Here is a 27,114-nt window from a genome sequence, read left to right as displayed (position 1 = left end):
ACACCATAGTCTAAACCACCATCGTCTCCCAGCCGAACTTGGCATCTGCCTCCTGCTCATCTCTCCCTGCTTCTGTCCGTGACCCTTTTCCATCAGTTCTCACAACAGCAATCAGAGGAGCGATCTTTTACAACACAAGTCAGCTCATGCTGCTGTTCCTCAAAGCCCCCAGTGTCTTCCCGTCTCATTCAAGGTAAAGTCCTCCGCTTCTCCATTGCCTGACATTATGAATCCTCTCCCCGGTCCCATCCCTCATTCCCACGGCAACCTCAGGATCTTTCTGATCTCCCCTACATCCTGGTTCTGCTCATCTAGCCTCCTGCTCTTCTTTAGACAAACCCATCAGGCTGTTACCTCAGGGCCTTTCCACTTCTCACATGCCTGTCTCCAGTATATTGGCAGAGCTTTCTCCCTTTATTTCAACTGTCAGCAAAAATGCTGTCTTATGCCTCTGAGTACCCTGTCTGAAGCACACTTTCCTTTCTTCTGTTTACTCTATTTTTCTTCATGGCACTTATTTAATACGTAGTATAATTTGCCTTCACCATGAAAGTGGAGGCTCCATGAGGGCAAGAACTTGGTTTATTTTGTTCATTGCTATATGCCTAGTTCCCCAGAACATTCCTTGGCATGGAGTAGATGTTTAATTATAACTTATTGAATGGTTGGTAATAAGTACACTAATGTAAATTGTGAATCTTTTTTATTTATTTATATATTTGACAGAGAGAGAGAGAGACACAGCCAGAGAGGGAACACAAGCAGGGGGAGTGGGAGAGGGAGAAGCAGGCTCCCCGCTGAGCAGGGAGCCCGATGCGGGGCTCGATCCCAGAACCCTGGGATCATGACCTGACCTGAAGACAGACGCTTAACCCACTGAGCCACCCGGTGCCCCCAAGTTGTGAATCTTGAAGAGGCTAATACTGTATACCACTTTTTCAAAACTGTTTGAGCACTGGCCTTTTTGAGAAAAATACCCAGTATTACCTCATGGGACATGGAGTGCTAGAATAATTTTGTAAACTCTGCCTTAATTTTCACTTGGTAAAATCAGATTCAGCCTTTTCTTTTATGTACCTTTCAGTCCAAGATCCTGTGTCTTCCCATCAGCCCGTTTCCTTCAGCACTCCCCACAGTCACACGGCGGGTCGTGGCAGTGACCTCAGCACCGACCAGCCAGCCTCTCCCTGCCACACCAGCGCCCACCAGACCGGCGCTTGAAACACAGTCCGGACAAGCTGTGGTCGAGGTGACCTCAAGCCCCAGAGAGGACTCCCAGGCAGAGGTCTTCACCACTAACCCACAGACGTCACTTCAGGACGCATCTGATCAGGTAAGTACAGAAAACAAGCGGTCACCCTGGGACCTTTGTGACACTGCAAACGTACTTCTAGTCTTTCCTTCTATTTTGGTGATGCTTCCAGAGTAGCTGTGTGTGCAAGGGGCCCAGTTCGCTTTCTACCTCTGAGCAGAACCGTACCTCAGAGGACCTGACGGACAAGCGTTTGCCCCAGTGAAAAGCAAGCATGAGCGAGTCCATGGAAATAGTCCACAGTGGGTTCCACATCCCCCTCGGGATTTTAATGTCTTATTTTTATTTAATGCTCTTTAAATTTAGTACTTCAAATGGGGAGGAAGTTTTGTCTACCTGCCCCAATTTTCTGGCACTGGCCAACATTTCTGGACTGTTCTTCCTCCTCACCATCCCCGCTTTCCTTTCTCCTTTGTTCCCTTTTCCCCCACAAACTTCAAAAAAAGCAAAGCTACTTTGATCATGTTGACTGAAGAAAATCATCCTGCCTCTCCTTCCCTATCATTTTTTTAAAAGATTTTTTATTTATTTATTTGACAGACAGAGATCACAAAGTAGTCAGAGAGGCAGAGAGGAAGGGAAGCAGGCTCCCCGCTGAGCAGAGAGCCCGATGCGGGGCTCGATCCCAGGACTCTAGGACCATGACCTGAGCCGAAGGCAGAGGCTTTAACCCACTGAGCCATCCAGGCGCCCCCCTATCATTTTTTTTTTTTAACACAAGCCTTACTTACATGCCATCTAACATTTCCTTCTCAAAGATAATCCTGTTTATGCTGGATCTGCTTCCAGCGGGAATTGGAACTAGATGTTCATTATTGTTTCAGTTAGTACTGTGTCTCCTGGCAGAAAAACTCAACCCAGTAGCTTACACACAGAGTGCTTTGTTTTCCTTAAACAGAGAGAAGTCTGAAGCGTAGAACACCCAGAAAGGCCTACAAATAAATTATGAAAAAATTAAGAGAATTTATCAGTGTTGCTGAATACCAGATCAATATCAATAAAGCTAATTGTACTTTTACATAGCAGCAGCAATCAATTAGCAAAAAAAAAAAAAAAAAAAACCTAGACTAGCAGGGGCTCCTGCGTGGCTCAGTCAGTTAAGCCTCTGATTGTTTTGTTTTGTTTTGTTTTGTTTAAGGCTCTGATTCTTGATTTTGGCTCAGTCATGATCTCAGGGTCCTGAGATGGAGCCCTGTATAGTTGGGCTTCACACTCAGGCAGGGAGAGGCCAGTTTGGAGTTCCTCCTCTCCCCTGCCCCTCCTTTGCTCCTTACATAGGGTTGCTCTCTTATTAAATAAATAAATAAATAAATAAATAAAATTAGTAAACTAAAATAAAATAGAAAGTACCTAGGAGTATATCTAACCAAATATGGGCAAAACCTCTATGGAGACAACTATAGAGCTTTATTAAGAGCCATTAAAGAAAGTGAAGTGAACGGTGAGATCTACCATGCTTCAGCCCAGCTCTGCAGCGTCACATAAGCCGGCCTCAGTGTCCTTCCTGGCAGTAGGTAGAATGGCATTAAACACAACCTGACCTCCCCTGGAAAACGTGCAGTTTCATGGCCGCTGGGTCTCACGCACACATTTATTCCTGCTTATTTACGCCTTGGTCCCCAAGTATGGAACCGCAACTGGTGGTCCTCCATTCCAAGATCACTCTGTAGTTGATCTAACCTCCTGCAAACTCTGTGAATTACAGATAACCCTATTCAACTGTATGGCCCACAAGGGATGGATCATGGCTGACTTTAAGGACTCTAACTCCTGAGCCCAGCTGCATTTAATAGTAGGCATTTAATAAAGATTTACTGAACATTGGCTGAACCAAGCTGCAATGGGCTGTTCTCTAGAAATGGCAACAAGTAACTGGTATAAACAGAGATTATCTCGGGGTGGGACTTCTGGTTCAAAAGCAGTAGACAACATACCTTGTATACTGTTCAAAAGCATACAAGGTCATTGTATGACCTTGGTATCCATTCCTCTACTCTATGAGAGAGGTAAAAATTCTATGCATGTGCAGAAAAGCTTCTGAAAGTAGTAACTATTACAGGGAGCCTGTGATTCATGGAGTTTGTCCTGTCAACTCCTGGTAAAACAATGTCTCAAACTACTAACGTGCGGTCATTTTCTATAAATAATTCTGGCAAAATCCTTCATCCCCAACAGGTTGTAGACGAGCAAGCAGGGACCATGAGCAAAGCGATTTATGGTTTGCAAACTCACAGCAAACTACAGACAGCTTGTGAGATGCTCCAGAAACTGACAGCCTTTATCCCAGGAATTTCGAAGTCAGCTCAGGTAAGCATAGGGTGATGGGGAGGAAACGAGATAGGAGAAAGGGGGAAGCGAAACAGAGACAAAGTATATAAAACAGAAAATACAAAATCTGGAGATGATACCCTGTGCAGAATTTCGCCTTATGAACTATTTCATAGAGACTTGATATATTTAGCCAGTATTTATACCTTTAACTCTGAAGATGGCAAATAAATAAGTCAGTAGTGACCTTCTCAGGTATGCTGTGTTTCTTTTGTTCATTTATCAGGTTACTGCCTTTCTGATACATTTGTTAGACATCACGGGGGACAGAAACAGATCCACTCCTTGGCAGAGAGAGAGCAGTTCCGCTCTGAAACAGACAATCGGCCTTCAGTGCACTGTGATATTTGCATCTGTGGCTGCCACAGTTATTCTCAGGAATTGTTCGTGCCTGGCTCTGCTCCCCACACATAAGTAAATTAAGGGACTAGGATCTGTGAGCATTTTCATTTTTTCTTTTCCATGCCTCTTATTTTCAGATGTTCTGCAATAAGCCTATAAATGTAATCTGTGTTTATTTGGGCTTCTTCTTCTTCTACTTTTTTTTTTTTTTTTTTTTGAGAGAGACAGAAAGAGAATACGTGTGTGGGCCAGGCACTGGGGGGTCAGAGGGAGAGAGAGAGAACCTTAAGCAGCCTTCAGGCCCAGTGCAGAGCCCTGACCTGGGAGCTCATTCTTAGGACCCTGCAACCATGACCTGCGCCAAAATCGAGTCAGGCTTAACCAACTGAGCCACCCAGGTGCCCCTTTTTGGGCTTCTTAATTATGGTAATAACACATACTTGTTATTCAAAAACCTGAAAAGCATATAGAGTTAAAAAGTCAAAGCCCTCACCATCTTTTTCCCTCTTGCTAATCCCATCCTCTAGATGTAGTCGCTGTTACCAGATTATTATTAATTTGTCACACATAGCCTGCCAGACTTTTTTCTACGCATAGACAAGTTTGTCATTTTAACAACAGTGGGGTTAAAGTATACAAATGTTTCAGCCTCTTGATTTTTTTTTTTTTTTACTTAATGCTACGTCATGGATATCTTTTTGTGTCAGTACACGTAAATGAACCAGTCATTCTTCATGTGCATTTGGACATTTTTCATTTGTCCACCCTTGGAAACAGCATACCCATGAGCATCCATGTCCTTACATCACCGATTACTTATGCACATGTTTCTGGGGAATAGAGTGCCAGAGATAGAAGCAGGGTCTGGTGCATTTTCAATAGATGACGGAATTGTCTCAAAAGGCACTGTTCTGGGGCACCTGAGTGACTTAGTTGGTTGGGCGTCTAACTCTTGATTTTGGCTCAGGTCATGATCTTGGGGTCATGGGATGGAGCCCTGCTGAGCATGGAGCCTGCTTGGGATTTCCCTCCACTTGCCCTCTCTCTCAAATAAATAAATAAATAGGCACTGTTTTACATCCCTACCAACCATTGCCCATGCTCTCCCAATTTCAAAGGCAAGAAAAGAAAGAAAAGGAGGAGGGAACATTTTATTGATTACTGAGGACTTTGAACATCATCATATGCATTGACTGAGATTGTGTCAGTCAATCACCTCTCAGTTGCTTCTTCGTGTCCTTCGTCCATTTTCCCTCCAACGGGTTGTTTGTCGTTTTTCTTACGTGTTGGTAAGAGAGCTTTATTTACTATTGGTGTTGACCTTTTGTTATTTGTGTTGCAAGTATTTTGTGCCCAGGTCTTGTTTTTCATTTTGTCTATTGGATCTTTTTTTTGTATTCAGAAGTTCTTAATAAATGTTACTTTGGAAACAAAAACATTTCGAAACCAAAATAGTCATACCTACAGTGGATAGTCTGTCAATCTGCTTATCTTCTTACCTGTTTTGAGAACAACCTACCAAAAGGAGAATTGGGGTTTTCTGGTTCATTTAGAATTTTTCCTGCTCTCTATGATAAGTCAATCTTGAAGACTTTTGAGGCCCGAGTTTCAAGGGATGATCTCCTCAGTGTTCCAGCCAGTACTGCCCTTTCCCTTTTTTTAGCTTAGTTTTGTGAATTAGCTGTTTGATCTACTTACCACTCCGGGAGGGTTCTGTCGGTTCCTTAGAATAACATGAAATATGAATCCTCCCTATAGGTAATATGTAATGTATTTTCTTCTCCTGCCGGGTTGTAATAGTGCTTTTTTATAAAAATGTGTTTGAAATGCATAAAGAACATCGAACTCCTGATGACAAGAGCACAAATAAATTCAAAACAGAGAGAAACAGCTCAGGCGTGTGTGTTTGCTTCCTTAAACTCCCAGGTCAGTGTCCTCAGTCCACTTGGTGACCCGAATGGGCAGTTACCTGGGAGCGCATATGAGAGCAACAGCAGTCTGGGCTTCAAAAACCCCGTGACTGTCTGCCTCATTCACTCCCTCAACGATGTCGTGGAAGCTGGCGAAGCCGGTCTGCAAAGATCCAAGCATGACTTTGAGCAGGTATGTGCAGGAGGTGCTTGTGTTGATCTCATTTTAGAAACTTTTTAATCGTCGGGTGTCTGGGTGGCTCAGTGGGTTAAAGCCTCTGCCTTCAGTTCAGGTCATGATCTCAGGGTCCTGGGATCGAGCCGCACATCGGGCTCTCTGCTCTGTGGGGAGCCTGCTTCCTCCTCTCTCTGCCTGCCTCTCTGCCTACTTGTGATCTCTGTCAAATAAAAAAATAAAATCTTAAAAAAAAATAGAAACTTTTAATTGTGAGACCCCTGCGTGGCACAGTCGGTTAAGTGTCCAACTCTTAATTTTGGCTCAGGTCATGATCTCAGGGTCGTGAGATTGAGCCCAGTGTTGGGCTCTGTGCCTGGGGCAGAGTCTGCCTAAGATTCTTTCTCCCTCTCTTTCTGCACCTCTCTCTCAGTCCCTCACTTTTAAAAAAAGGTCCAGGGCAGCTTATATCACGGGACGAAGAAATATGTCTTTGGGTGGCCCTCTTAGTTGATACAAAGGATGTTGAGCCCTTAGCCCGACTGGAAGTACTTTCTAAGGGTCTTTTTTTTTTTTTTAAGATTTTTTATTTATTTGACAGAGATCACAAGTAGGCAGAGAGGCAGGGGAAGCAGGCTCCCTGCCAAGCAGAGAGCCCCATGCGGGGCTCGATCCCAGGACCCTGAGATCATGACCTGAGCTGAAGGTAGCGGCTTAATCCACTAAGCCACCCAGGCGCCCCCTTTCTAAGGGTCTTTTCCAAGAATGTCACCTTTCCTTATGTCACCATCAAGATCTTTGTTCCCTGTCCAGCCCCTCCAAAACCATTATCCACTGAGGTTACTCAGGTCACATAGTGACTCCTTCCAACTGCAGGTAGAAAATATGCTGGAAATGGCCTTGCTGGCCCTTGGAAAGATCCAAGAAGTATTTCTACAGCAGAACCGGGTTTCTGAGTCTTTAGTGACTATGACCTCTTCCATTGCTACTCTGATGCTGAGCAGGTAACAGAGGAGGAAGGGGGAGAGGTTTCTTTTAGGTTTTTGTTCCTTAGAAAACACACAGAAATTTATTTCGCTTTAATTTCTCCTTCCTTAGCCAAAACATGTCAGCCTGGCCTCTGAGCTCCTACAGTCTCTGGTCCCCAGCACCTGTGAGGTTAGTCTTTCCATCAGCCTCAGCTATGCAAGAGCTCTTGAAGAGACACCCGGGAGTTAATGTCCAAGTGAGTATGAAATTAATTCTGATCCTATTGGAAATGGGATTGATGGCTGCAGGTGTTTGAATGCCCCATGAAAGGTGTGCACCGGGAAATGTAAACTCACCAGACCAAACAAAAGAAGGCTGGGTGTCCTGGATCTCTGTTTTACAGTGGTAGGAATGGAGGCCTCTTTTTTTTTTTTTTTTTAAGATTTTATTTTTTACTTTTGAGAGAGAGAGCACACAAGCTGGGGGAAGGGGCAGAAGGAGACGCAGACTCCCTGCCAAACAGTGGGCCTGATCCAGGACTCAGTCCCAGGACTCTAGGATCAGGACCTGAGCTGAAGGCAGACGCTTAACTAACTGAGCCACCCGGGCACCCAGGAATGGAGGCCTCTTAAAAATGATCCACGGTAGAAGTTGGGAGCATTAAACAGACTTTGGGATTTGACAGTTTCTGTGTTAGGGTTTGAATTGATGCATATAGAGGACGCCTGGGTGGCTCAGTGGGTTAAGCCTCTGCCTTCGGCTCAGGTCATGGTCTCAGGGTCCTGAGATGGAGCCCCATATCGGACTCTCTACTCAGCAGGGAGCCTACTTCCCCCTCTCTCTCTGCCTGCCTCTCTGACTACTTGTGATCTCTGTCAAATAAGTAAATAAAATCTTTAAAAAAAAAGTTTGAATTGATGCATATACAAGCTGTGGGGGAATACCTTGGTAAGTGTGAACTCAGTGTATCAACTTAGCCATATCAGTACATTGTATTTCTTTCAGCGCTTACCTGACAAACAGAAGTAAGATTGGTGCCTTATCTAGGAGAGCAGAATACTTATTTCTGGAATTCTCCAGGTATAAAGGTGTAAAAAAGTAATAATAATAATTCTGAGGGTCCCAAGTAAATGACTCATCTTTAATTCTTTCCCATATAGTGTTCTAATGAGCAGTATTTCACTTGAGATATTAGCAAGGGGAAAAAAATCCCAACCTTTACTTTAATTATGGATACCTGACACCTTATTACCTGTAGGGGTGTTATTTATGAAGATTTTCTGAAGATTTCAGCAACAGATGAAACCAAGTTCTCTTGTCTCTAGGTAACAGGACTAGCTTTCAATCCCTTCAGGGATTTTGATGACAAGAACATTGTTGGAAGCATCGGGAGTGTGTTGCTAAGCTCTAATCATAAATTGTTCCAAGTCGATGACTTAATGGAAGATATCGAGGTATGACATGATTATTAGGGAATGAAATAGAAGGGAATAGGAATTCTTGGAGAACAGGATGGTAGAAAGTCATTTGAGATTCGTGACAGTCCCCTTGTTTGATTATTGCCATCTCCACTGAGGAGCTTCTACAAGGAGGTTACCTCTCCACTAGGGGAAGGTGTTTCAGTCTGAGATTGTTCTTGTCCCTTCACCCCGGCTCCTTGTTACCTATTAATACTCGGGGAGGAAGACTTAGGAAGTCACATTCCATTTTCACTAGAAAGGAGACTGAAAGACGTCAGTGGATGGACCATCATGAACTTGAAGATCGATTAACTGTCTCCTTCTAGATCATGCTGTGGAGAAATGTTAGCATGGAAATCCATCGCACCAGCTTCAACGTGAGCTCAGATCATTTTATTATCGTAGTGAACATCACGTCCCTGGAGAAATCCCTGATCGTATGCATAGAACCTGAAAGTCACCTTTTAATGACACTCTACCTGGGGTTCCAGTATCAGCCGAACCATACCCACTTTGACCTGAACGTCACCCTTCCAAAGAATCAGGTGTGGCAAAAAGGTAAAGCCCCAATCAGAAACTTACTTTTTTTTTTTTTAAGATTTTATTTATGTATTCGACAGACAGAGATCACAAGTAGGCGGGGGAGGGGGGGGAAGCAGGCTCCTTGCTGAGCAGAGAGCCCGATGTGGGGCTCAATCCCAGGACCCTGGGATCATGACCTGAGCCGAAGGCAGAGGCTTTAACCCACTGAGCCATGCAGGTGCCCCAGAAACTTACTTTGAAATCTTTGAAATGCATTTTCTTTTTCCATTCTTTTTTTTTTTTTTTTTTAACTTTTTGTCTTGAGGTAACTGTGGGTCCTCATGCAATTGTGAAGAATTAAACAGATCTGTATCTCACCCAGTTTCTCCTACTGGTGACGTCCTACTTAACTACGGCACAACATCCTAACCAGCAAACGACACTGGTACAATGCATTGACCTCATTGGGATTCACCAGTGTTACACACAGTCGTGTATGTGTGTTTATTAGTTCTATGGAATTGCATCACGTGTAAATATACATGACCATGAAATGCATTTTTTAAAAAGAAGGATTGTGGAATGGATCGTGATCTATAGGTGATAAAACAAATTTAGTAAATTTTTTTTTAAGTTTTACTTATTTAAGCAATCTTCACACCCATATGGGGCTCAAACTCATGATCCCAAGATCAAGAGTCATATGGTCTTCTGACTGAGCCAGCCAGTTGCCCCAAATTCAGTAAAATGTTGATTATAGAATCTTTTCGGGGATTATTTGGGTGTTCACTGTGTAATAGTCCACTTTCTGCATGGTTGAAAATTTCCATCATGTTGAGAATAAAATCCCAGCACAGTGGGTTATGTCTGTATTTCAACCATTATTTCTCATCTTAGGTTTGGGTAAGGACAGAGATGTCTCAGTAGGTCTTGTTGTAATACCAGACGGACTACTTTGTGGCTTAGAATAGTTAAGAATTTCTGCAGTACATAAATAGGGCCTGGATATACTTGACCCAGAAACATAGTCACCAGATATCAACTTTAAATGTAGTCCTGGGGAGTCGGGATGGGGTAATGGGGAGGTGGACACGAAGGAGAGCACGTCATGTGATGAGCACTGGGTGTTATTTAAGACTCATGCATCACTGAACTCTACCTCTGAAACTCGCGATACACTATATGTTAATTTAAAGAAAAAAATTATTCTAAAGCTACAGGGAAGTCTTAGATAAGCCTTCGCATTTAAAAAACAATGGGATGGGGGGAGTCATTGCAATGGAGAAAGCATGTCGCAGTCTCCTGTTATGGTCTGCCAGGGCTGAGCGAGCTGCCCCTGGCTCTGGTGTTGGCCTCACTGACACAGGGCTCACCGCTGCAAGGCTCTGTCTGCGCTACCTGCGGGCTCTCTCCCGATTCGGAGAAGGCGCTCCCATCTTCTGTGCCCATCTTGACAGCGTCATGTTTGGATCTGGAGGGGATCTTAGACATCCTCTGGTCCAGAGTCCTTGTCTGAAATGAGAGAAAGCTAGGGAGATTTGGGACTTGCCGTAGCCCTTCCCAGCCATCTGGTGACAGAGCCGGACCTGGAATCGGAGCTCTTTCCTGCAACAATCAGTCTGGCTCTTTCCATCATTGCTTCGTTTGGGGGCTTCTTTTGCTCGCTAGGTCTCATTGTGATGGATGACAATTTCTTTTTTCTAAAATTCATAAAATCCTGACCCATTAGACCTAAATCTTCATTCGTCAAAAAAATACAGTTTCTTATTGGAACAGGAGTGATGCAGAGCCCCAGGTTGTATCACTGGTCATTGTCTTGAAAATCATTTGTGGGGCCCCTGGGTGGCACCATCAGGTAAGCGTCCGACTCTTGGTTTCGGCTCCGATCATGAGGTCAGGGTCGTGGGATCCATCCCCGTGACGGGCTCTGTGCTCAGCACGGTTCTTCCTGAGAATCTCTCTCCCTCTCCCTCTGCCCCTCCTGCTCATAGTGAACGCGTGCACGCGCTCTCTCTCAAATGTTTTTTTTTTCAAAGATTTTATTTATTTTTTCAAAAGAGATCGCAAGCAGGCAGAGAGGCAGGCAGAGAGAGAGAGGAGGAAGCAGGCTCCCCACCAAGGAGAGAGCCCGACGCGGGGCTTGATCCCAGGACCCTGGGATCATGACCTGAGCTGAAGGCAGAGGCTTTAACCCACTGAGCCACCCAGGGGCCCCTCTCTCTCAAATGTTAAGAAAATAAAATCATTTGTAACTCCAGGCTTAATCATTTCCCTATTTATAAAATAATGACAATAATACATCCTTCATAAGGAAGGTTCTCATGGTACTTTTGTCCCATTTAAAAGGCAACTAAGCACCGTTCTTGGTTCTCAGCTGAGGAATATACATGGGTGCTGAGCCCAGAGAGCCTTCGGCATGGGACCGGCACCTACCACGTGACGGCCACATGGAATGAAAGCAAGGAGAGTGCCCAGCAGACACCCGCCCGGTTCTCGGTGGTGACAGCTGTCACGCAGTGTTATTTCTGGGATGGCCACAACAGCACGTGGAAGAGCCGTGGATGCCACGTAAGAAGCCACGCCACTTGCTCTTTCTCTACCGCCTGCGCTGGCACGAAATGCAGAGCAACTCTTACCTTGTTTGGGGGTGGGGAGCCCAGAAAGAAAAATCAGCAGAAGGGAAATAAGTCAGCCTAGGAAAACGGAGAAGGAATGTGCGTAGCGGGCCAGGACAGTGTGCCTCTTTGGAGCTAGCTTGTGCCCCATATGTGTAATTTCTTTCCTAAACGCAGTCCAGGGTGAATCTGACAGTTCTGGATATAGTAAGTAATATGCAGAAGTTCTACAAATATTAAATATGTGGTGGGTAAAAGGAAAACATCTTGCTTAATAAAAGAGAACTTTTAGGGGCGCCTGGGTGGCTCAGTTGTTAAGTGTCTGCCTTCAGCTCAGGTCATGATCCTAGGGTTCTGGGATCAAGCCCCGTATCCGGCTCCCTGTTCAGCAGGGGGGGCTTCTTTCTCTCTCTCCTGCTTCCCCTGCTTATGCTTTTTCTCAGGCAAATAAAATCTTCAAAAAATAAAAATTAAAAAAGAACCTTTATAAAAACAAGCTAGCAGGGGCACCTGGGTGGCTCAGTCAGTTAAGCATCTGCCTTCGGCTCAGGTCATGATCTTGGGGTCCTGGGATCGAACCCCACATCAGGCTCCCTGCTCGGCGGGGAGTCTGCTTCTTCCTCTCCCTCTCTGCTCCCTATGCTTGTGCTTGCTCGCTCTCTCTCGCTTGCCCTCTCTGTCAAATGAATAAGTTAAATCTTAAAAAAAAAAAAAAAAGCTAGCAGATTCTTGTACATTCCAGGCTAGTTGGAGACTTTCCACATGGTTACCTAATTCCAAGTGTGTGCCCACTTTAAAATGGCACTCTGCAGGGCACCTGGGTGGCTCAGTGGGTTAAGTCTCTGCCTTCGGCTCAGGTCATGATCTCAGAGTCCTGGGATCAAGCCCCTCATCTGACTCTCTGCTCAGCCGGGAACCTGCTTCCCCCGCTCTCTCCGCCTGCCTCTCTGCCTACTTGTGATCTCTCTCTGTCTGCAAATAAATAAATAAAATCTTTTTTTAAAAATGGCACTCTGCATTTTCACACTGGTGAATTTGTGCGATCCCGTCTGATTTAAGTCCTGGTTCAGTTGCACAAAAACTGTGGTGCAAGGTTCTGGAAATCATGAGGCTGTTCGTAAAAGAGCTGAGAAGGGTCATTCACATGGGAATAGAGGGAAAGAAGATGCTCTGGAAGGCACCGACACCATTCATGGCCTCAGCAGAGATTTCTGGAAGATCTGTAGCAAAGCCTTTCTAGCAAATCCTCTACCTGGGAGCCTGTTCAATGGCAGATTCAGTTGTAGTAAAGGAGGGTGGGACCTGAGCTTCTTACTTTCTAACAGGCTCCCAGGTGATGTCAGAGCTCCGAGTTGTGGAGACAGCACTTTGAATAGCAAGACTCACCCAGCATTGACCCAGATGCTCACAAAAAGCACCAGGGGGTTTCCTGCCTCCTTGAAGCCTTGTACAGCGCTTGGACCCTATGCAAGGAACAGAGCTGCCGAAGTCCTCCCAGGGCAAGAGCTAGACCCAGCACCAAGAGCTTGACCTTGTGGCATGGAAAACAGTCAGTCATACTGACACACGAGTGTTGTTGGGCATGCTTTGGGTCTCCGTGTATAAATGGTACCATTTGTACCATCCTTCTTCAACTTGTATTTTTTTTTTAAGATTTTATTTATTTGACAGAGAGAGAGCACAAGCAAGAGGAGTGGGAGAGGGAGGAGCAGACTCCCTGCTGAGCAGGAAGCCCGATGCAGGGCTCAATTCCAGGCTCAATTTCAGGACCCTGGGATCATGACCTGAGCTGAAGGCAGACGCTTAACCGACTGAGCCACTCAGGTGTCCCCTTTAACTTGTATTTTTCACTCAGCATTTATGCATGATGCTGTATCTCGCTCTAACTCATTCATTTTAACTGCTAGAGAATATCCCATCAGTAGAGAGTGGTAGCCCTCTACTTCTTTGTTTGTATGTTCGGCTGTTACTGGACATACATAGGTCATTTCCGATTCTTTGGTTTTGAACAACGACGACGGAAACATTCTTTCTCGCGTCTCCTTGTGCGCATGTGCAGACTTCCCCTGGGGTGTGTGTTCGCGCCTGGATTGGCCAGAGTACCAGGCTGCCAGATTGCTCTCCACGCTGCTTCCCCCGGCCTCCGCGACCGCCAGCAGTGAATATGCAGCCCGGACAGTTTTCCCTCTCAGAACTGCTTATGTTTGTGTTTTATGTTTGTCCTTTTCTTAGCACTCTGTTCAGTTAGAATCAGCATCTTGATTCTAATTACAGGTTGGGCCACAGAGCACGGTTTTGAGGACACAGTGTCTCTGTAACCGCCTGGCCTACTTTGGCAGCGACTTCTTCATTGTGCCCCGGACCGTGAACATTAAGGACACAATCAAGCTGTTCCTTCGCGTGACCAACAACCCTGTTGGGGTGTCTTTGCTGGCCAGCCTTTTAGGATTCTATATACTCACATGTGTGTGGGCTTGGAGAAAGGATCAAGCAGACATGCAGAAGGTGAGACATTGATTCTAGAAGCTTTGCCACAGTGTCTTGAGTGTGTTGAACAAGATGGAAAAAACCCTTGACCAGAAGAGGCTGGTAGCGTGATACTTGGTGGCGTAGAAATTCAGGGGGGACTTTTCTTAAGTTTCTCTTCATGTCTCCTGTCTGCTTAGCAACTTAACGCTCTATCTCCTTTTTTTTTTTTTTTTCTTTTCCTTTAGTGGAGGTTGAACCCTCCTGTGATTTGTTTAAGTTAGGAATCACCCAGAACATCTAGAGAATGTAACCAAAATCGAACGCAAGTTTGTCTCACTTTATACACTGGATATGAAAGTTACCTGGAAGTGAAATGATAATTTCACGTAACTGCAATATATAAGAAACCTGTAAGGAATCTCTTTTTTGAACAACAACAAAAAATCCCTTGATGACAGCTGCTTCTTCTTTTTGTTTTAAGGATTTATTTATTTATTTTAGAAAGAGCAAGTGCACGGGGGGAAGGACAGAGGGAGAGGGAGAAAGAAACAGAAGCAGACTCTGCACTGAGTACAGAGCCCTTCACGGGCCTCGATCTCACAGTCCTGAGATCACAACCTGAGCTGAAATCAGGCGTCAGATGCTCAACCGACTGAGCCACCCAGGCACCCTGATGACAGCCTCTTCTTAGCAACCATTGCGTGCGTTTTTTATTCGTATGTTTTCTTACCCTTGGAAATTCTAGAATACATGCCGTCCATTTCTTTCTTGCTATGCGTGAAGAGTTGCCAGTTTTTATAAATAAAAACATAGGACAAAAAAAAAACAAAAACAAAAACAACATAGGACACCCAGTTAAATTTGAATTTCATATAGTGAATGCATTTTTAGTGTAAGTGTGCTCCCCAGTGATTCATCGTTTATCAGAGATTCACAAGTAAGTGTCCTCCGGGTCCATCTCCCTCCCTCTCTGCATGGGAGGGAGATGGAAAGGTTTCAAAGCCCAAGACCTGATCAGGGATTCTGTGACTATTTCATTTTCGAGGCATAAAGCTGGGCCTTCCAGCCCTCACTGCTGTTCCGTCCCTTGGGTCTGCTTGTTTACCTCCCACTCGCAAGTCCCCCTTGCTCTCCATCGGGTTGTCGAAGCTGGACCGCTCATCCTCCTGCTTCTCCGGCAAAGATCCTTCTTGGTTCTGCTTTCCCTGCAGGTGAAGGTCACTGTCCTAGCCGATAATGGCCCCAGCTCTCAGTTTCACTACCTTCTTCAGGTCTCCACTGGCTATCGAAGAAGGGCTGCCACAACAGCTAAGGTTAGTGAAATGAGTGGTCTTCGCCCTTGGCCTTGCGTCTTCTAGCGCACAGATGCGCTCTGACCTGGTGACACCCCGCCCTCCAGGAGCACGTTAGGAGCACAGGTCCTGGTTCTGTACGGTACGTGTGCAGAGCCCGCTGAGCTTGTCCAGCCCCCTAGCGACTTCACCTTGATCGTTTTCTCTGTCTCCTTCTTTCCCCTGAAGGATAAACTCAAGGGCTCATGTTAGAACGTCCTGCATTTTATCTTTCCATGTCGTGTTTTAGGTGGTCATCACCCTTTATGGATCAGAGGGACGGAGTGAGCCCCATCACCTTTGTGACCCCCAGAAGGCAGTCTTCGAGCGAGGGGGACTGGACGTCTTCCTCCTCACCACCCAGTCTTTCCTCGGGGAGTTGCACGGCCTGCGGCTCTGGCATGACAACTCGGGGGCCAGCCCTTCTTGGTAAGTACCTGTGTCGGGCGGCCTTGTCCTTCCTTCTCTGTGGATCCCCCAGTTGTGGGGCGAGACCAGCATGCCACCGCCACGCAGAACAATAATGCTTTGGGCCAATCATAACAAATGACTAGTAGATTTAAATTTCAAAACATCTACAAAGGGGAAACTCTGGAAAGAAACAGGGAAAATTAACAATATGATTCTGTGTGGATGGTAAAGTGACAGATGATTTTTTCTTTTATTTTCACTTAATGGTGTCATGATTGTGAAGACCAAATCATATCAATTTACTGCCCAAAGTGTTGTAAGTGAGAAGTATCTCTACACATGAAAAATATCTTTATTTATTTGAGATAAAGAGTGAGCAAGTGAGAGAGAGAGCATGAGCAGGGGGAGGGGCAGAGGTAGAGGGAGAAGGAGACATCCCACTGAGCTGGGAGCCCAACATGGGGCTTGATCCCGGGACCCTGGGATCATGACCTGAGCCAAAGGCAGACACTTAACCAACTGAGCCAGCCGGGTGCCCCAAAAAAATATCTTTGAAGTGTAAACTTAATAAACGACTCTTCACTAAATACACTTTCAGTCAAAATTAAGAGCTTTAGAAGAGAGGAAAGGAGGGCAGAATCCTGATGTGGGACAGGCCCAGGGAACTTGTGAGGAAAAGGGTCAGTGATGAAGCCATGAACTTGACATGCATGAAGTCCACCTGGTTCTGCTCTTCCTGCCGCTGCCCTCAGAACGAGGGGCGGTGCATGGACAGAGTAATGATGGCGTTAACCGAGATCAAGACTATTGATTGGGGTTAGGAAAACAGAAGGGAATGGAGTCAAAGGTCTAAGGCACAGGGACTCTGATCAGTCAGTTGCTGAGTGTTGCCCACCTGCAAAGAGTACGCTCCCTGCCCGAAAGCGTTAGTAGTAGGAGTCTCTCTGCGTTACGCGAGGCCAGTCGAGTCTAAGCATTTGCTAGCTGCTTCTCCTGTGTTCAGGCATCTACAAAGCTCTTGGACACTGATTGTGGTTTGATTTATAAAGGGGAATAATGTATAATGGGCTCCTGAAGAGATGCATAATGTCGCTGGTCATCAAAAATGCAAATTAAAAGCACAGTGAGAGCACTGAACATCTAGTCTAGAATGACTGGAATAAAGTCTGACAAAATCGAGTTGGGGTGACATTGGGAGCCACTGGAACTCACGCGCCTCAGGCAGGAGCACACAGCGGTGCAGCCACGTGGACAGACGGTTTGGCAGGGCTTGTGAAGGCCAATAGACATGTACCACATGACCCAGAAACTGCACTCCTAGGTGATCACCCAAGATCAATGAAAACACACGTCCGTTCCAGGACTTGCACACGTACGTTCATAGCAGCTTTGTTAATAGCCATCCAAAACTAGGAACAGCACGCGTGCCCATCCAGTGAATGAAGAAACGAGTGTCAGCATGTTCGTTAAAAGATGTACAACCCACCAGCACAAAGAACGATTTACGGATACAGTGACGTGGGTGAATGCCAGAAACATTTTACAAAGCAAAAGAAGCCAGACACAAAAGGAAACATGCCATATGCATCCACATATCTGAAATTCTAAAAAAAAAAAAAAAAAAGGCAAACTAGTCTGAGGGACAGAAAGCAGATCAGTGGTCACCTGGGGCCAGGGGTGGCCATCAGCGGGGCTGACTGGAAAGGGGCACAGGGAAATTTTGGGGGTGATAATTTGATGGTGGTGGTATTTACACAGTATTTACACTTCTCAAAATGTGTTGAACTGTAGAGTGTACAGAACCCAGTAAGACGAGAAGTCATTAACATGAATGTTGAAGACCAGTCCCCACCCGCCAGGGACGCCCCCTCAGGCCCTGGTGACAGGAGACAGAGGCAGGTGGGCTGTATGAAGGGGCGACTGGCGTGTATGAACAAGGAAAGTTAAGGGAGACGTATGCACACTGGAGTGTTCCCGAGTGACAGAAGGCTGCATTCTGGTTTTGATACATGAATTCCCTTAGAGGTCAGGAAGGGAACACTTGGATCAGCTCTTGTCTCTTTCTTTAGTTCTTGCCTCACAATGAAAAGAATCCATTTCCCGCCAGGGCAAGATTACCTCTTGTTGCAGCAGCTGGTTCGTGCCTACCCCCCCCCCCCCCCCCCGTAACATACCTACTTTCATTGTACCGTAGGTACGTAAACCAGGTCACTGTCAGTGACCTGGCAGCTCAGAAGAAATGGTACTTCCTGTGCAACTGTTGGCTGGCAGTGGACCTCGGAGAGTGCGAGCGTGACCGGGTCTTCGTGCCAGTCTCAAAGAAAGAGCTCTTTTCCTTTAGGTATTGGTGGGAAGTGGTGGTCTGCAGGTGGCTGTGTTTGTTTTTCTTCATTCTTTCTGCTGCTCAGATGGGATGATGCCAATTGACCTGTCTTCAGGTTTGCTGACTGTTTCCTCTGCCTGCACCGATCTGCCGTGGAGCCTTTCCAGTGAACTTTGCATTTCACTGCATGTATTTTTCAACTGTGGCCTTTCTGTTTGGTTCTTTCAAAAAATAATTTCTATTTACTGATGTTTTCTATTTGGCAAGACGCCATTCTCATTCACTTTCCTTTAGTTCTTTAGACATGGTTGTCTTTGGTTCTTTGAACACATTTAATATAGCTGATTTTGGGGCAGCTGGGTGGGTCAGTCATTAGGCGTCTGCCTTCAGCTTGGGTCATGATCCCAGAATCCTGGGATCGAGCCCCGCAGCGGGCTCCTTGCTCACAGGGAGCCTGCTTCTCCCTCTGCCTGTTGCTCCCCCGGCTTGTGTGTGCTCTCTCTTTCTTTCTGTCAAATAAGTAAATAAAATTTAAAAAAATAGCTTATTCGGGGGGTGCATGGGTGGCTCAGTGGGTTGAGCATCTGCTTTAACTCGGGTCGTGATCCCGGGGTCCTGGAATCGAGTCCCACATCGGGCTCCTTGCTCGACAGGGAGCCCCTTTCTCTCTCTGCCTGCTGCTTCCCCTGCTTGTGCACTCTCACTCTCTCTCTCTCTCTCTCTCTCTCTCTGACAAATAAACTATTTTTTAAGATTTTATTTATTTAGGGGCGCCGGGGTGGCTCAGTGGGTTAAGCCGCTGCCTTCGGCTCAGGTCATGATCTCAGGGTCCTGGGATCGAGCCTCGCATCGGGCTCTCTGCTCAGCAGGAGGCCTGCTTCCTCCTCTTTCTCTCTGCCTGCCTCTCTGCCTACTTGTGATCGCTCTCTGTCAAATAAATAAATAAAGTCTTAAAAAAAAAAGATTTTATTTATTTATTTAAAGTCTCTTTCTAGTATATCCTGTGTCTTGGCTTCCTCAGGGACAGTGTGTATTTATGGCTGTGTGTGTGCACGCACACATGCATTAGTGAGATATACTTTGTTGTTTCTTTTGGTGTCTTGTGATCTTTTGATAAAAACTGACCATTTAAAATATATTTTTTAAAGATTTTATTTGGCAGAGATCACAAGTAGGCAGAGAGGCAGGCACGTGGGTGGGGAGCTGACTCCCTGCTGAGCAGAGAACCCCATGCCTGGCTCGATCCCAGGCCCCTGAGATCATGACCTGAGCCGAAGGTAGAGGCTTTAACCCACTGAGCCACCCAGGTGCCCAAAACTGACCATTTTAAATAATGGAATGTGGCGATGCTGGAAATCATATTCCCTTTCCCTGCCCCAGGATTTATTGTTCTTCGTAGTTGTTATTGTTATCTGGTTAGTGACTTTTTTTTTTAAGATTTTATTTATTTATTTGACAGACAGAGATCACAAGTAGGCAGAGAGGCAGGCAGAGAGAGAGGAAGGGAAGCAGAGAGCCAGACGTGGGGCTCGATCCCAGGACCCTGGGATCATGACCAGAGCTGAAGGCAGGGCCTTTAACCCACTGAGCCACCCAGGTGCCCCTGGTTAGTGACTTTTTCTGAATGAATTCTGTGTTCTTCGTCATGGCTTGCAGGTGAAGTTTCTGCTCAGTTAGTTTCATGGTGATTTAATGTTTAGACAGAGATTTTGTAAATGCCTGGAACCAGTAAGCCTCCTGGTCTTTGCTGGGAGTTTTGTGTGCATGTCATGGCATCCCTTCAGCACTCTCCCTTCCCTCACCATGAAAAACTTTGAATTCCAGTTACCCTCCACGAGGCAAACTCCTGCTGTGTTCTACCTTCTTCCAGACCTGGAGCCCAGAAATCCTACGACTTCCCTACTTACCACCACTTTTTCTAATTCCACTTCTCCTCAGAGATATTTATCCTCTTTTAAAGCCCAGCCAGTATGTTTTATTCTTTCTTTTTGTAGCTTATCGATAGTTCCTCCACATTTGGAGTAGAGCAGGTGCTCAAAGTATGAATTTACCAAACTGTCTTGAGTGGAAGCCTGATGCAAACTTTTGTAGAGCAAAAGATTTATCAAAACTCTTAGGAAGTTTTTAAAAAAATGGTTTTTAATTTTTAACTCTCATACAATATAAATCAACCTCATCCTCAAAAACCTCATGTCCAGGGCTACCTGGGTGGCTCAGTCATTAAGTGTCTGCCTTTGGCTCAGGTCATGATCCCAGGGTCCTGGGATCGAGCCCCACATCGGTCTCCCTGCCCAGTGGGAAGCCTGCTTCTCCCTTACCCACTCCCCATGCTTGTGTTACCTCTCTCACTGAGTCCTTCTCTGTCAAATAAATAAATACAATATTTAAAAAAAAAACAAAAACGGTGTCCTAAAATCGCAAAGGAATCCCACTGCCATGTCATTTGGAAGCATCTTGATAGAAGTGTCAGATGGTGGCTGAGTTGTCACGGTGAGCTTGTGGCCGGACAAAATACATCTTTGCCTGGGACGCCATCAGGATGACAACTCCCGTCTGTCCTGTTCTCATTTATCTTCTTAGACACCTGTTCTCGTCCATCATTGTAGAGAAGCTCACCCAGGACCATCTGTGGCTCTCAGTCGTAACTCGACATCCCTGGAACCGGTTTACGAGAGTCCAGAGACTCACTTGCTGCGTGACGTCGCTGCTGTGCAACATGGTGGTCAATGTTATGTTCTGGAGGAGAAGCAGCAGCATGGCTGAGAGAGACGAGCCAGGTGCGGGTGAGCCTGGCGTGTGGTGTTTGTGGCACGTAATCCTTTCACTGTACGGCACCCTCCTTCCTCTCAAGGTCAGAAACAGGGTCCTGAGGAGCCTTTGTTTTTGCTTTGCTTTGAATGCTCTAACAGACTTCCACCCTGTTCCCCCTCATTAATGTGTGAAGCAGCCTTGGAACGACATGTCAGTCTTATCCTTAGATGTCCTGTCCCTAGATAATGTCCATGAGGATGTCCTGTCTTTGGATAATCATGGCTGACTTGCCAAACAGATACCTAAAGCTGGGAGGGCAATGACTGAGATGACTTCAGCTCTTGAGGATGAAGGCTGCTGTCGTGTTCTTCTTCCAGTGGGTCCGTTTCCTGTGACCTGGTCCCAGCTGCTCACCAGCGTCCAAACTGCTGTCCTCCTCTTCCCCATCAATCTTGTAATTGGGCGCCTCTTCCCGCTGATCCAGCCACACGAACCCCTGCCTCACTTTCCTCACAGCCAAGCCTCCTGCCTCACAGAGGCTCCTTTTGAGCCTCTGTCTCTCACAGAGGTGGCTGAGGTAAGCCTGGTGCCCAATTTTTTTTCCCATTTTATTTATTTTTTCAGCGTAACAGTATTCATTCTTTTTGCACAACACCCAGTGCTCCATGCAAAACGTGCCCTCCCCATTACCCACCACCTGTTCCCCCAACCTCCCACCCCTGACCCTTCAAAACCCTCAGGTTGTTCTGGTGCCCAATTTTATAAGTAGATGGCAGGCTCTGCTTCTGCGAGTAGCAAGAAAGGTCGGTGGAATCTTTTCAAAGGCTGGTGGGTCCTATTAACCTTGACAGCTTTTCCTTAAGTCCTGTCCCCTGGGCCATGATGCTCACGCCCCTCGTCTCTCCTCTTGATACATTCTGAGGACTGGACATGAGTGCAGAAGGTACTCTGCAGTTTTCGTTGGTGATATTTGATCCAGCTGTCCTCTCTTTCTTCCTGTAATCCCTCATAAAACTAGTTTTGAAGCTACTGGGAGGTGACTTCTTTCTGAGAAAGGAGAAAGAAAATGAAAAATAGAGGTTCTTCCCACTGAGCATTCACTCTCAGAGTAAAGAGACGACCCTGCCATGTATAACTGCTACCAGTCCTGGGAGAACGTCAGAGTGACTGTGCTCATCTTGGCTCCACATTCAGGAATTGAAGGAGACGGTGGGATTCCTGCTCAGGAAAAACACCTACCTACTGTCAGAGTGGGAACAATCTTTATGGGCGTCTCACAGCATTAACAAGATGGCGCAGCTTTTAGCCAGCCTCGTCTCTTCTCACTTGGAGGGTCACGGCTCTCCTCAGCAGGCAGGACCCCATCCGGCAAATGGTAAAGCTCCACAGGTGTTGGTAACTGACGTGTTATCTGCCTCTCACTCCCTCCTCACTCTCGGCATAACCAACAGGCACCGTAGAACCTTCTGCTTCCGTTTCCTTAAGCTTCCAGTAGAGCTGATCGCTTTCGAGACAGTGTATCTGGTGATACAAAGTAAAGGATGAAGGAAAAACCCACAGAAATGTCCTCTGGTTCAGACCCCCTCACGCTCCATCTTCTTTGCTGGGGGCTCTTGAGACTTGTCCTTCTTTTTCTTCTATGGAACAGGCAGATTAGGGGATTTATGGAATCTTGGGGACTTACCGCCATTCTGGTGAAGAAAGCCCAATTCGGTTTAAATTTTCAAAAGTTCAAAAGTTCAAAAGTTGTGTTTCTTTTTTATTCTGGATCCAAGTGTAGAATTTTAGAAATTGTTAGCAAGTCACCGACATGCTCAGAGAAGACAGTCGTTAATTGCTGGGTCCAGTCTCCCCGGTCTGGGAAATGGAACGCCCTCCTCCGTGAGGGACTTTCTCCCCTCTGCCAGTAGTGCCTGTCCCTTGAGTGTGAGCCCTGCCTGTATTTGCAGTGGTTCCTGAAAGCCACCATCATCTGTCCCGTTACCTGCTTGGAGTTCTGCAGCGGCTGCGGTCGCACTTACGTGCCCTGGGTCCCACCCAGGCCGACCGGACTCGTGACGTCCTCGATGCCACCGACCGACTGCAAAGACTCCAGGAGCTCTTGGAAACACATATTCTTCCCACAGAGCAGGGGCCCTCCAGGTAAGGCCCCGCACCAGGCTTCCCGCATCACCCGTAATCTCCCTGAGTCTCTCTCAGCTGTTGCCTTCCCGCTGATTCCTTCCACCTCTGTTCTTAAGGGAGGCCACCAGTTTCCCCATGCTGAGCCCAGAAGAAGGGAGGAAGCCCGTGGCTCACAGCCTGCGCGGAGGGTTGACTTACCTCTGCTGGCTCTTCCTGGGCGTCACTAGCCTGGCCGCAGCCTTTTTTACTGCGCTTTATAGCTTGGAACTGACCAGAGAGCAGGCCACCAGCTGGGTCATGTCAGTGATGTTATCCATGCTTCACAACCTCGTCATCAGCCAGCCAGTCAAGGTACGTGAAAACGGGGCGTCCCGGGGTGGGGGGGGCCCACTGGCGCTGCAGGCTGCTCACTTGGGAAGATGACACTCCTGGGTGTCAATTCAGAGTGCCAAATGGCTCTGACAATTTGGCCAAAAAGAAAGAAAACAGCAGACATAGGCAGAATGAAATCTCAGGCACGTGTGAAGTCACAGAAAAAACTGATGAGAACTGATGGACTAGTAGAAGCAGAGCAGAAAAGGGTTGCCACGAGAGGACAAGTGAAAAAAGTCAATCAACAGTAAACTACTTAGAAAAAAAAAACACCAGGAATCTTAATTTTTTAAAACTTTTAAAAAATATTTATTTATGAGAGAGAGAACATGAGAACACGAGCACGGTGAGCTGCAGAGGGAGAGAGAGAAGCCGACTACTCGTTGAGCAAGGAGCCCGATGTGGGGCTCGATCCCAGGACCCTGGGATCATGACCCTAGCCCAAAGCAGATGCTCAACTGACCGACACACCCAGGTGCCCCAGTTTTTAAAAACTTTTAAGAAAAATGCCAAATCCACCAAAATGTGTGGAGAATGGTCTAATGAATTTTACCCTTGTGTTAGCTTCAGCAATTACTTCATTACCAAAACAAGCCAGTCCTGTTCCATCTGTTTAAATAAAAAGCCTCACTTCCTATCATTTTCTCCCTAGATATGTTAGTGTGTATGTTTCAAAAAGATAATCACTTTTTTTTTTTAAGATTTTATTTATTTATTTGAGAGACAGAGATCACAAGTAGGCAGAGAGGCAGGCAGAGAGAGAAGGAGGGGAAGCAGGCTCCCTCTTGAGCAGAGAGCCCGATGCGGGGCTCGATCCCAGAACCCTGGGATCATGACCCGAGCCGAAGGCAGAGGCTTTAACCCACTGAGCCACCCAGGTGCCCCATCACTGTATTTTAGAGCCAATGCTCTATTTCTCCTAGTTGTTTTGTAAATGTCTATTTTATGGTTACTTTGTTCAAATCAAGATTCAGATAAGGTCCATGTGTTGCCAATAGTTGGTCTGTGTCAGAGTACTTTGTTTACTAAGTCTGCAGGCACCCGTTCTTTTCACACCACTATTCATTCTCGGTATTTCTCACAGGGCATTTGCTGAAAAAACAAAACAAAACAAAAAACAACAAATTTTGTTCAGTAGAGTTTTCAGCATGCTGGGTGACGGGATTGTTTCTGCTTTAAGAACCCTCGGGGGTGGGCCCGCGCCCCACAGGCAAACCTGGGGAGCTCGTGAAACTCCAGACTCAGGCCTCACTCCGGACCAATTAAATAGTAATCTCTGGAGATGGGTGCCAAGGCCCAACGGGTTTCAAATTTCCCCGGTGATTGTGCCGTACAGTTCCATTTGAGACCCGCCCATTCCGGGGACAGCAAGGAGTGGGTAGATCTTAATGGAAAGCTCCTGGAGGATGGGCACCTGGCTGCCTTTAGTGGAGCACGTGACCCGATCTCACAGTTCTGAGGTTTTTTTTCAAATCTTAAAAAAACAAACAAAAAACTCCTGGGGGAGACCAAAAATAACAAGATCTCCATCAGGAGATTCAGTTGAATGAAACACACAGGGTTTCGGGAAATGAAAAAGGTCACTTACCAAATACTCAAATTCAGTAGTTGAGTGACATCTCCTTCAACTAATGAAACTCATATTAATGACCAGGAAAATCAAATGAACCAAAATAATGCAAAATATGAAATACATATATCAAAATACTGAAAGAGAAGAGACTCGGGAGATCCAGGGTACTGGGCATGCAGGTCATCGGAGTGGTGATACTTAAACCATCCACTGTGGCAAAGAAATACTGAATTTATGTTGAGAGGCCTCAGCTGGTTTCAGGCACAGTCAGTTTTAAAAGACATGCTGAGGGGCGCCTGGGTGGCTCAGTGGCTTAAGCCGCTGCCTTCGGCTCAGGTCATGATCTCAAGGTCCTGGGATCGAGCCCCGCATCGGGCTCTCTGCTCAGCAGGAGGCCTGCTTCCTCCTCTCTCTGCCTGCCTCTCTGCCTACTTGTGATCGCTCTCTGTCAAATAAATAAATAAAATCTTTAAAAAAAATAAATAAATAAAAGACATGCTGAAATGGAGGATAGTTCTGCAGTGGGCCTTACGACTCTGTGTTCCTGACAGTTCACCAGGGGCTGCCGATGCGGCTGGTCCATGGATCCCACCTGGAGTAGGATCATTCTGAACAACCGCTTCCCTAAAGTCAGTATCATGAAAAAAATTAATGATGGGGGGTGCCTGGGTGGCTCAGTAGATTAAGCCTCTGCCTTTGGCTAAGGTCATGATCCCAGTATCCTGAGATTGAGCCCCACATTGGGCTCTCTGCTCGGCGGGGAACCTGCTTCTCCCCTTCCCCCACCCCGCCTGCCTCTCTGCCTACTTGTGATCTCTTTCTCTCAGGTAAATGAATGGAATCTTTAAAAAAATAATAATAAAAAATTGATGATGGAAGAGTGTTCTAGATCCTTAAAGAATACATTTTTAGTATGGATAGGATATTACACAAGGAAAGTATTGAGACTTTCCTTAAGTGTGATAACGGTAGGAGAAAGTCCTGGTTTTTAGGTGACCCCTGTTTGCATACGGGCGCTCCTCCCTTGCGCTGTTGCGGTGTGCACGAATTCTGGTTACGTGGTCTCACTAAATAACACCGGTGTCCCAGCAGCACAGGTCAAATACTATTTACCGCAGTCTCACCTGTGCATGATTGCATGAAGTTCTAACCGCATGCCGCGAGCTCTGCCATCCACGCGTCACCACTTCAGCTACACCTGTGTGTCATGACAGTGACCAGTTGTCACTTCCTTCAAAGTGTGTGGCTGATCGGCCACCTGTTACCCAGATGAGGCGCAGGCAGCAAAGTGTATAGCTGTGTTATCTCCTTACCTCTCAGCCATAAACCCCTCTGACATTTTACCAAAAAAAACAAAAAAACAAAAAAAAACCCAAAAAAACACTAATTGAAAGAGGCAGTTGGCCAACAAAGATGTAAATGCAGCAGGGACCCCCACCTGGCTCAGTCACTGGAACCTGTGCCTCTTGATCTTGAGGTCATGAGTTTGACCCCCACGTGGGATGTAGAGAGTCCTTAAATACAACTTTAATACGTAAATAAAAATAAAAGTGGCAAAAACTTAATACATGGTAATGCCAGGGATCATGGGCACTCGGTCTGGGTTGAAGAAAATCTGGTGATACAGGGTACAAGCCTTCACGTCCTGCATCCCTTTAGTAAGCAAGCTTCACTTCTAAGGACCTACCTGTGAAAATTCAGAGTACTTTATTAAAAAAAATTGGCAACAACGTAAATGCCCGAAAATAGGACACTGCTTAATTTATGAGACAGCCATATCCTTTTATGGGATGCCAGGCAACCATTAAAAATGTTAAGGGATGGCTTGGGGCTCCTGGGTGGCTCAGTGGGTTAGGCCTCTGCCTTCGGCTCAGGTCATGATCCCGGGGTCCTGGGACCGAGCCCCGCGTGGGTCTCTCTGCTCAGCGGGGAGCCTGGTTCTCCTTCTCTCTGTCTCTGCCTGCCTCTCTGCCTGCTTGTGATCCCTGTCAAATAAAGTCTTTAAAAGAAAAAATGTTAAGGGATGCTTAGTGTGGCTCAGTCAGTTAAGCATCTGCCTTTGCTGAGGTCATGATCCCAGGGACCTGGGATCGAGCCCCACATCAGGCTCCCTGCTCAGCAGGAAGC

At 46.2% G+C, this 27,114-nt stretch overlaps 1 protein-coding gene across 1 annotated transcript in view; it reads left to right on the top strand.

Moving 5' to 3' along the window:
- The window catches only part of PKD1L3 (polycystin 1 like 3, transient receptor potential channel interacting), a 67,511-nt gene that overhangs the window by 15,025 nt on the left and 25,372 nt on the right, over nucleotides 1-27,114 (top strand). The window contains exons 6-22 of the mRNA XM_045987735.1: nucleotides 1,085-1,333; nucleotides 3,488-3,619; nucleotides 5,909-6,085; nucleotides 6,944-7,071; nucleotides 7,166-7,292; nucleotides 8,362-8,490; nucleotides 8,823-9,054; nucleotides 11,393-11,586; nucleotides 13,908-14,138; nucleotides 15,314-15,415; nucleotides 15,684-15,862; nucleotides 18,039-18,185; nucleotides 20,748-20,944; nucleotides 21,296-21,495; nucleotides 22,113-22,293; nucleotides 22,868-23,060; nucleotides 23,159-23,393. Coding sequence (XP_045843691.1) covers nucleotides 1,085-1,333; nucleotides 3,488-3,619; nucleotides 5,909-6,085; nucleotides 6,944-7,071; nucleotides 7,166-7,292; nucleotides 8,362-8,490; nucleotides 8,823-9,054; nucleotides 11,393-11,586; nucleotides 13,908-14,138; nucleotides 15,314-15,415; nucleotides 15,684-15,862; nucleotides 18,039-18,185; nucleotides 20,748-20,944; nucleotides 21,296-21,495; nucleotides 22,113-22,293; nucleotides 22,868-23,060; nucleotides 23,159-23,393 — 3,033 coding nt within the window. The remainder of the gene's footprint in view (nucleotides 1-1,084; nucleotides 1,334-3,487; nucleotides 3,620-5,908; nucleotides 6,086-6,943; nucleotides 7,072-7,165; nucleotides 7,293-8,361; nucleotides 8,491-8,822; nucleotides 9,055-11,392; nucleotides 11,587-13,907; nucleotides 14,139-15,313; nucleotides 15,416-15,683; nucleotides 15,863-18,038; nucleotides 18,186-20,747; nucleotides 20,945-21,295; nucleotides 21,496-22,112; nucleotides 22,294-22,867; nucleotides 23,061-23,158; nucleotides 23,394-27,114) is intronic.

Source organism: Meles meles, chromosome 19, assembly GCF_922984935.1.
Source record: "Meles meles chromosome 19, mMelMel3.1 paternal haplotype, whole genome shotgun sequence".
Lineage (NCBI taxonomy): Eukaryota > Metazoa > Chordata > Mammalia > Carnivora > Mustelidae > Meles > Meles meles.
The sequence above is the reverse complement of the archived record's forward strand: the minus strand, read 5'-3'. Positions and strand labels throughout refer to the sequence as shown.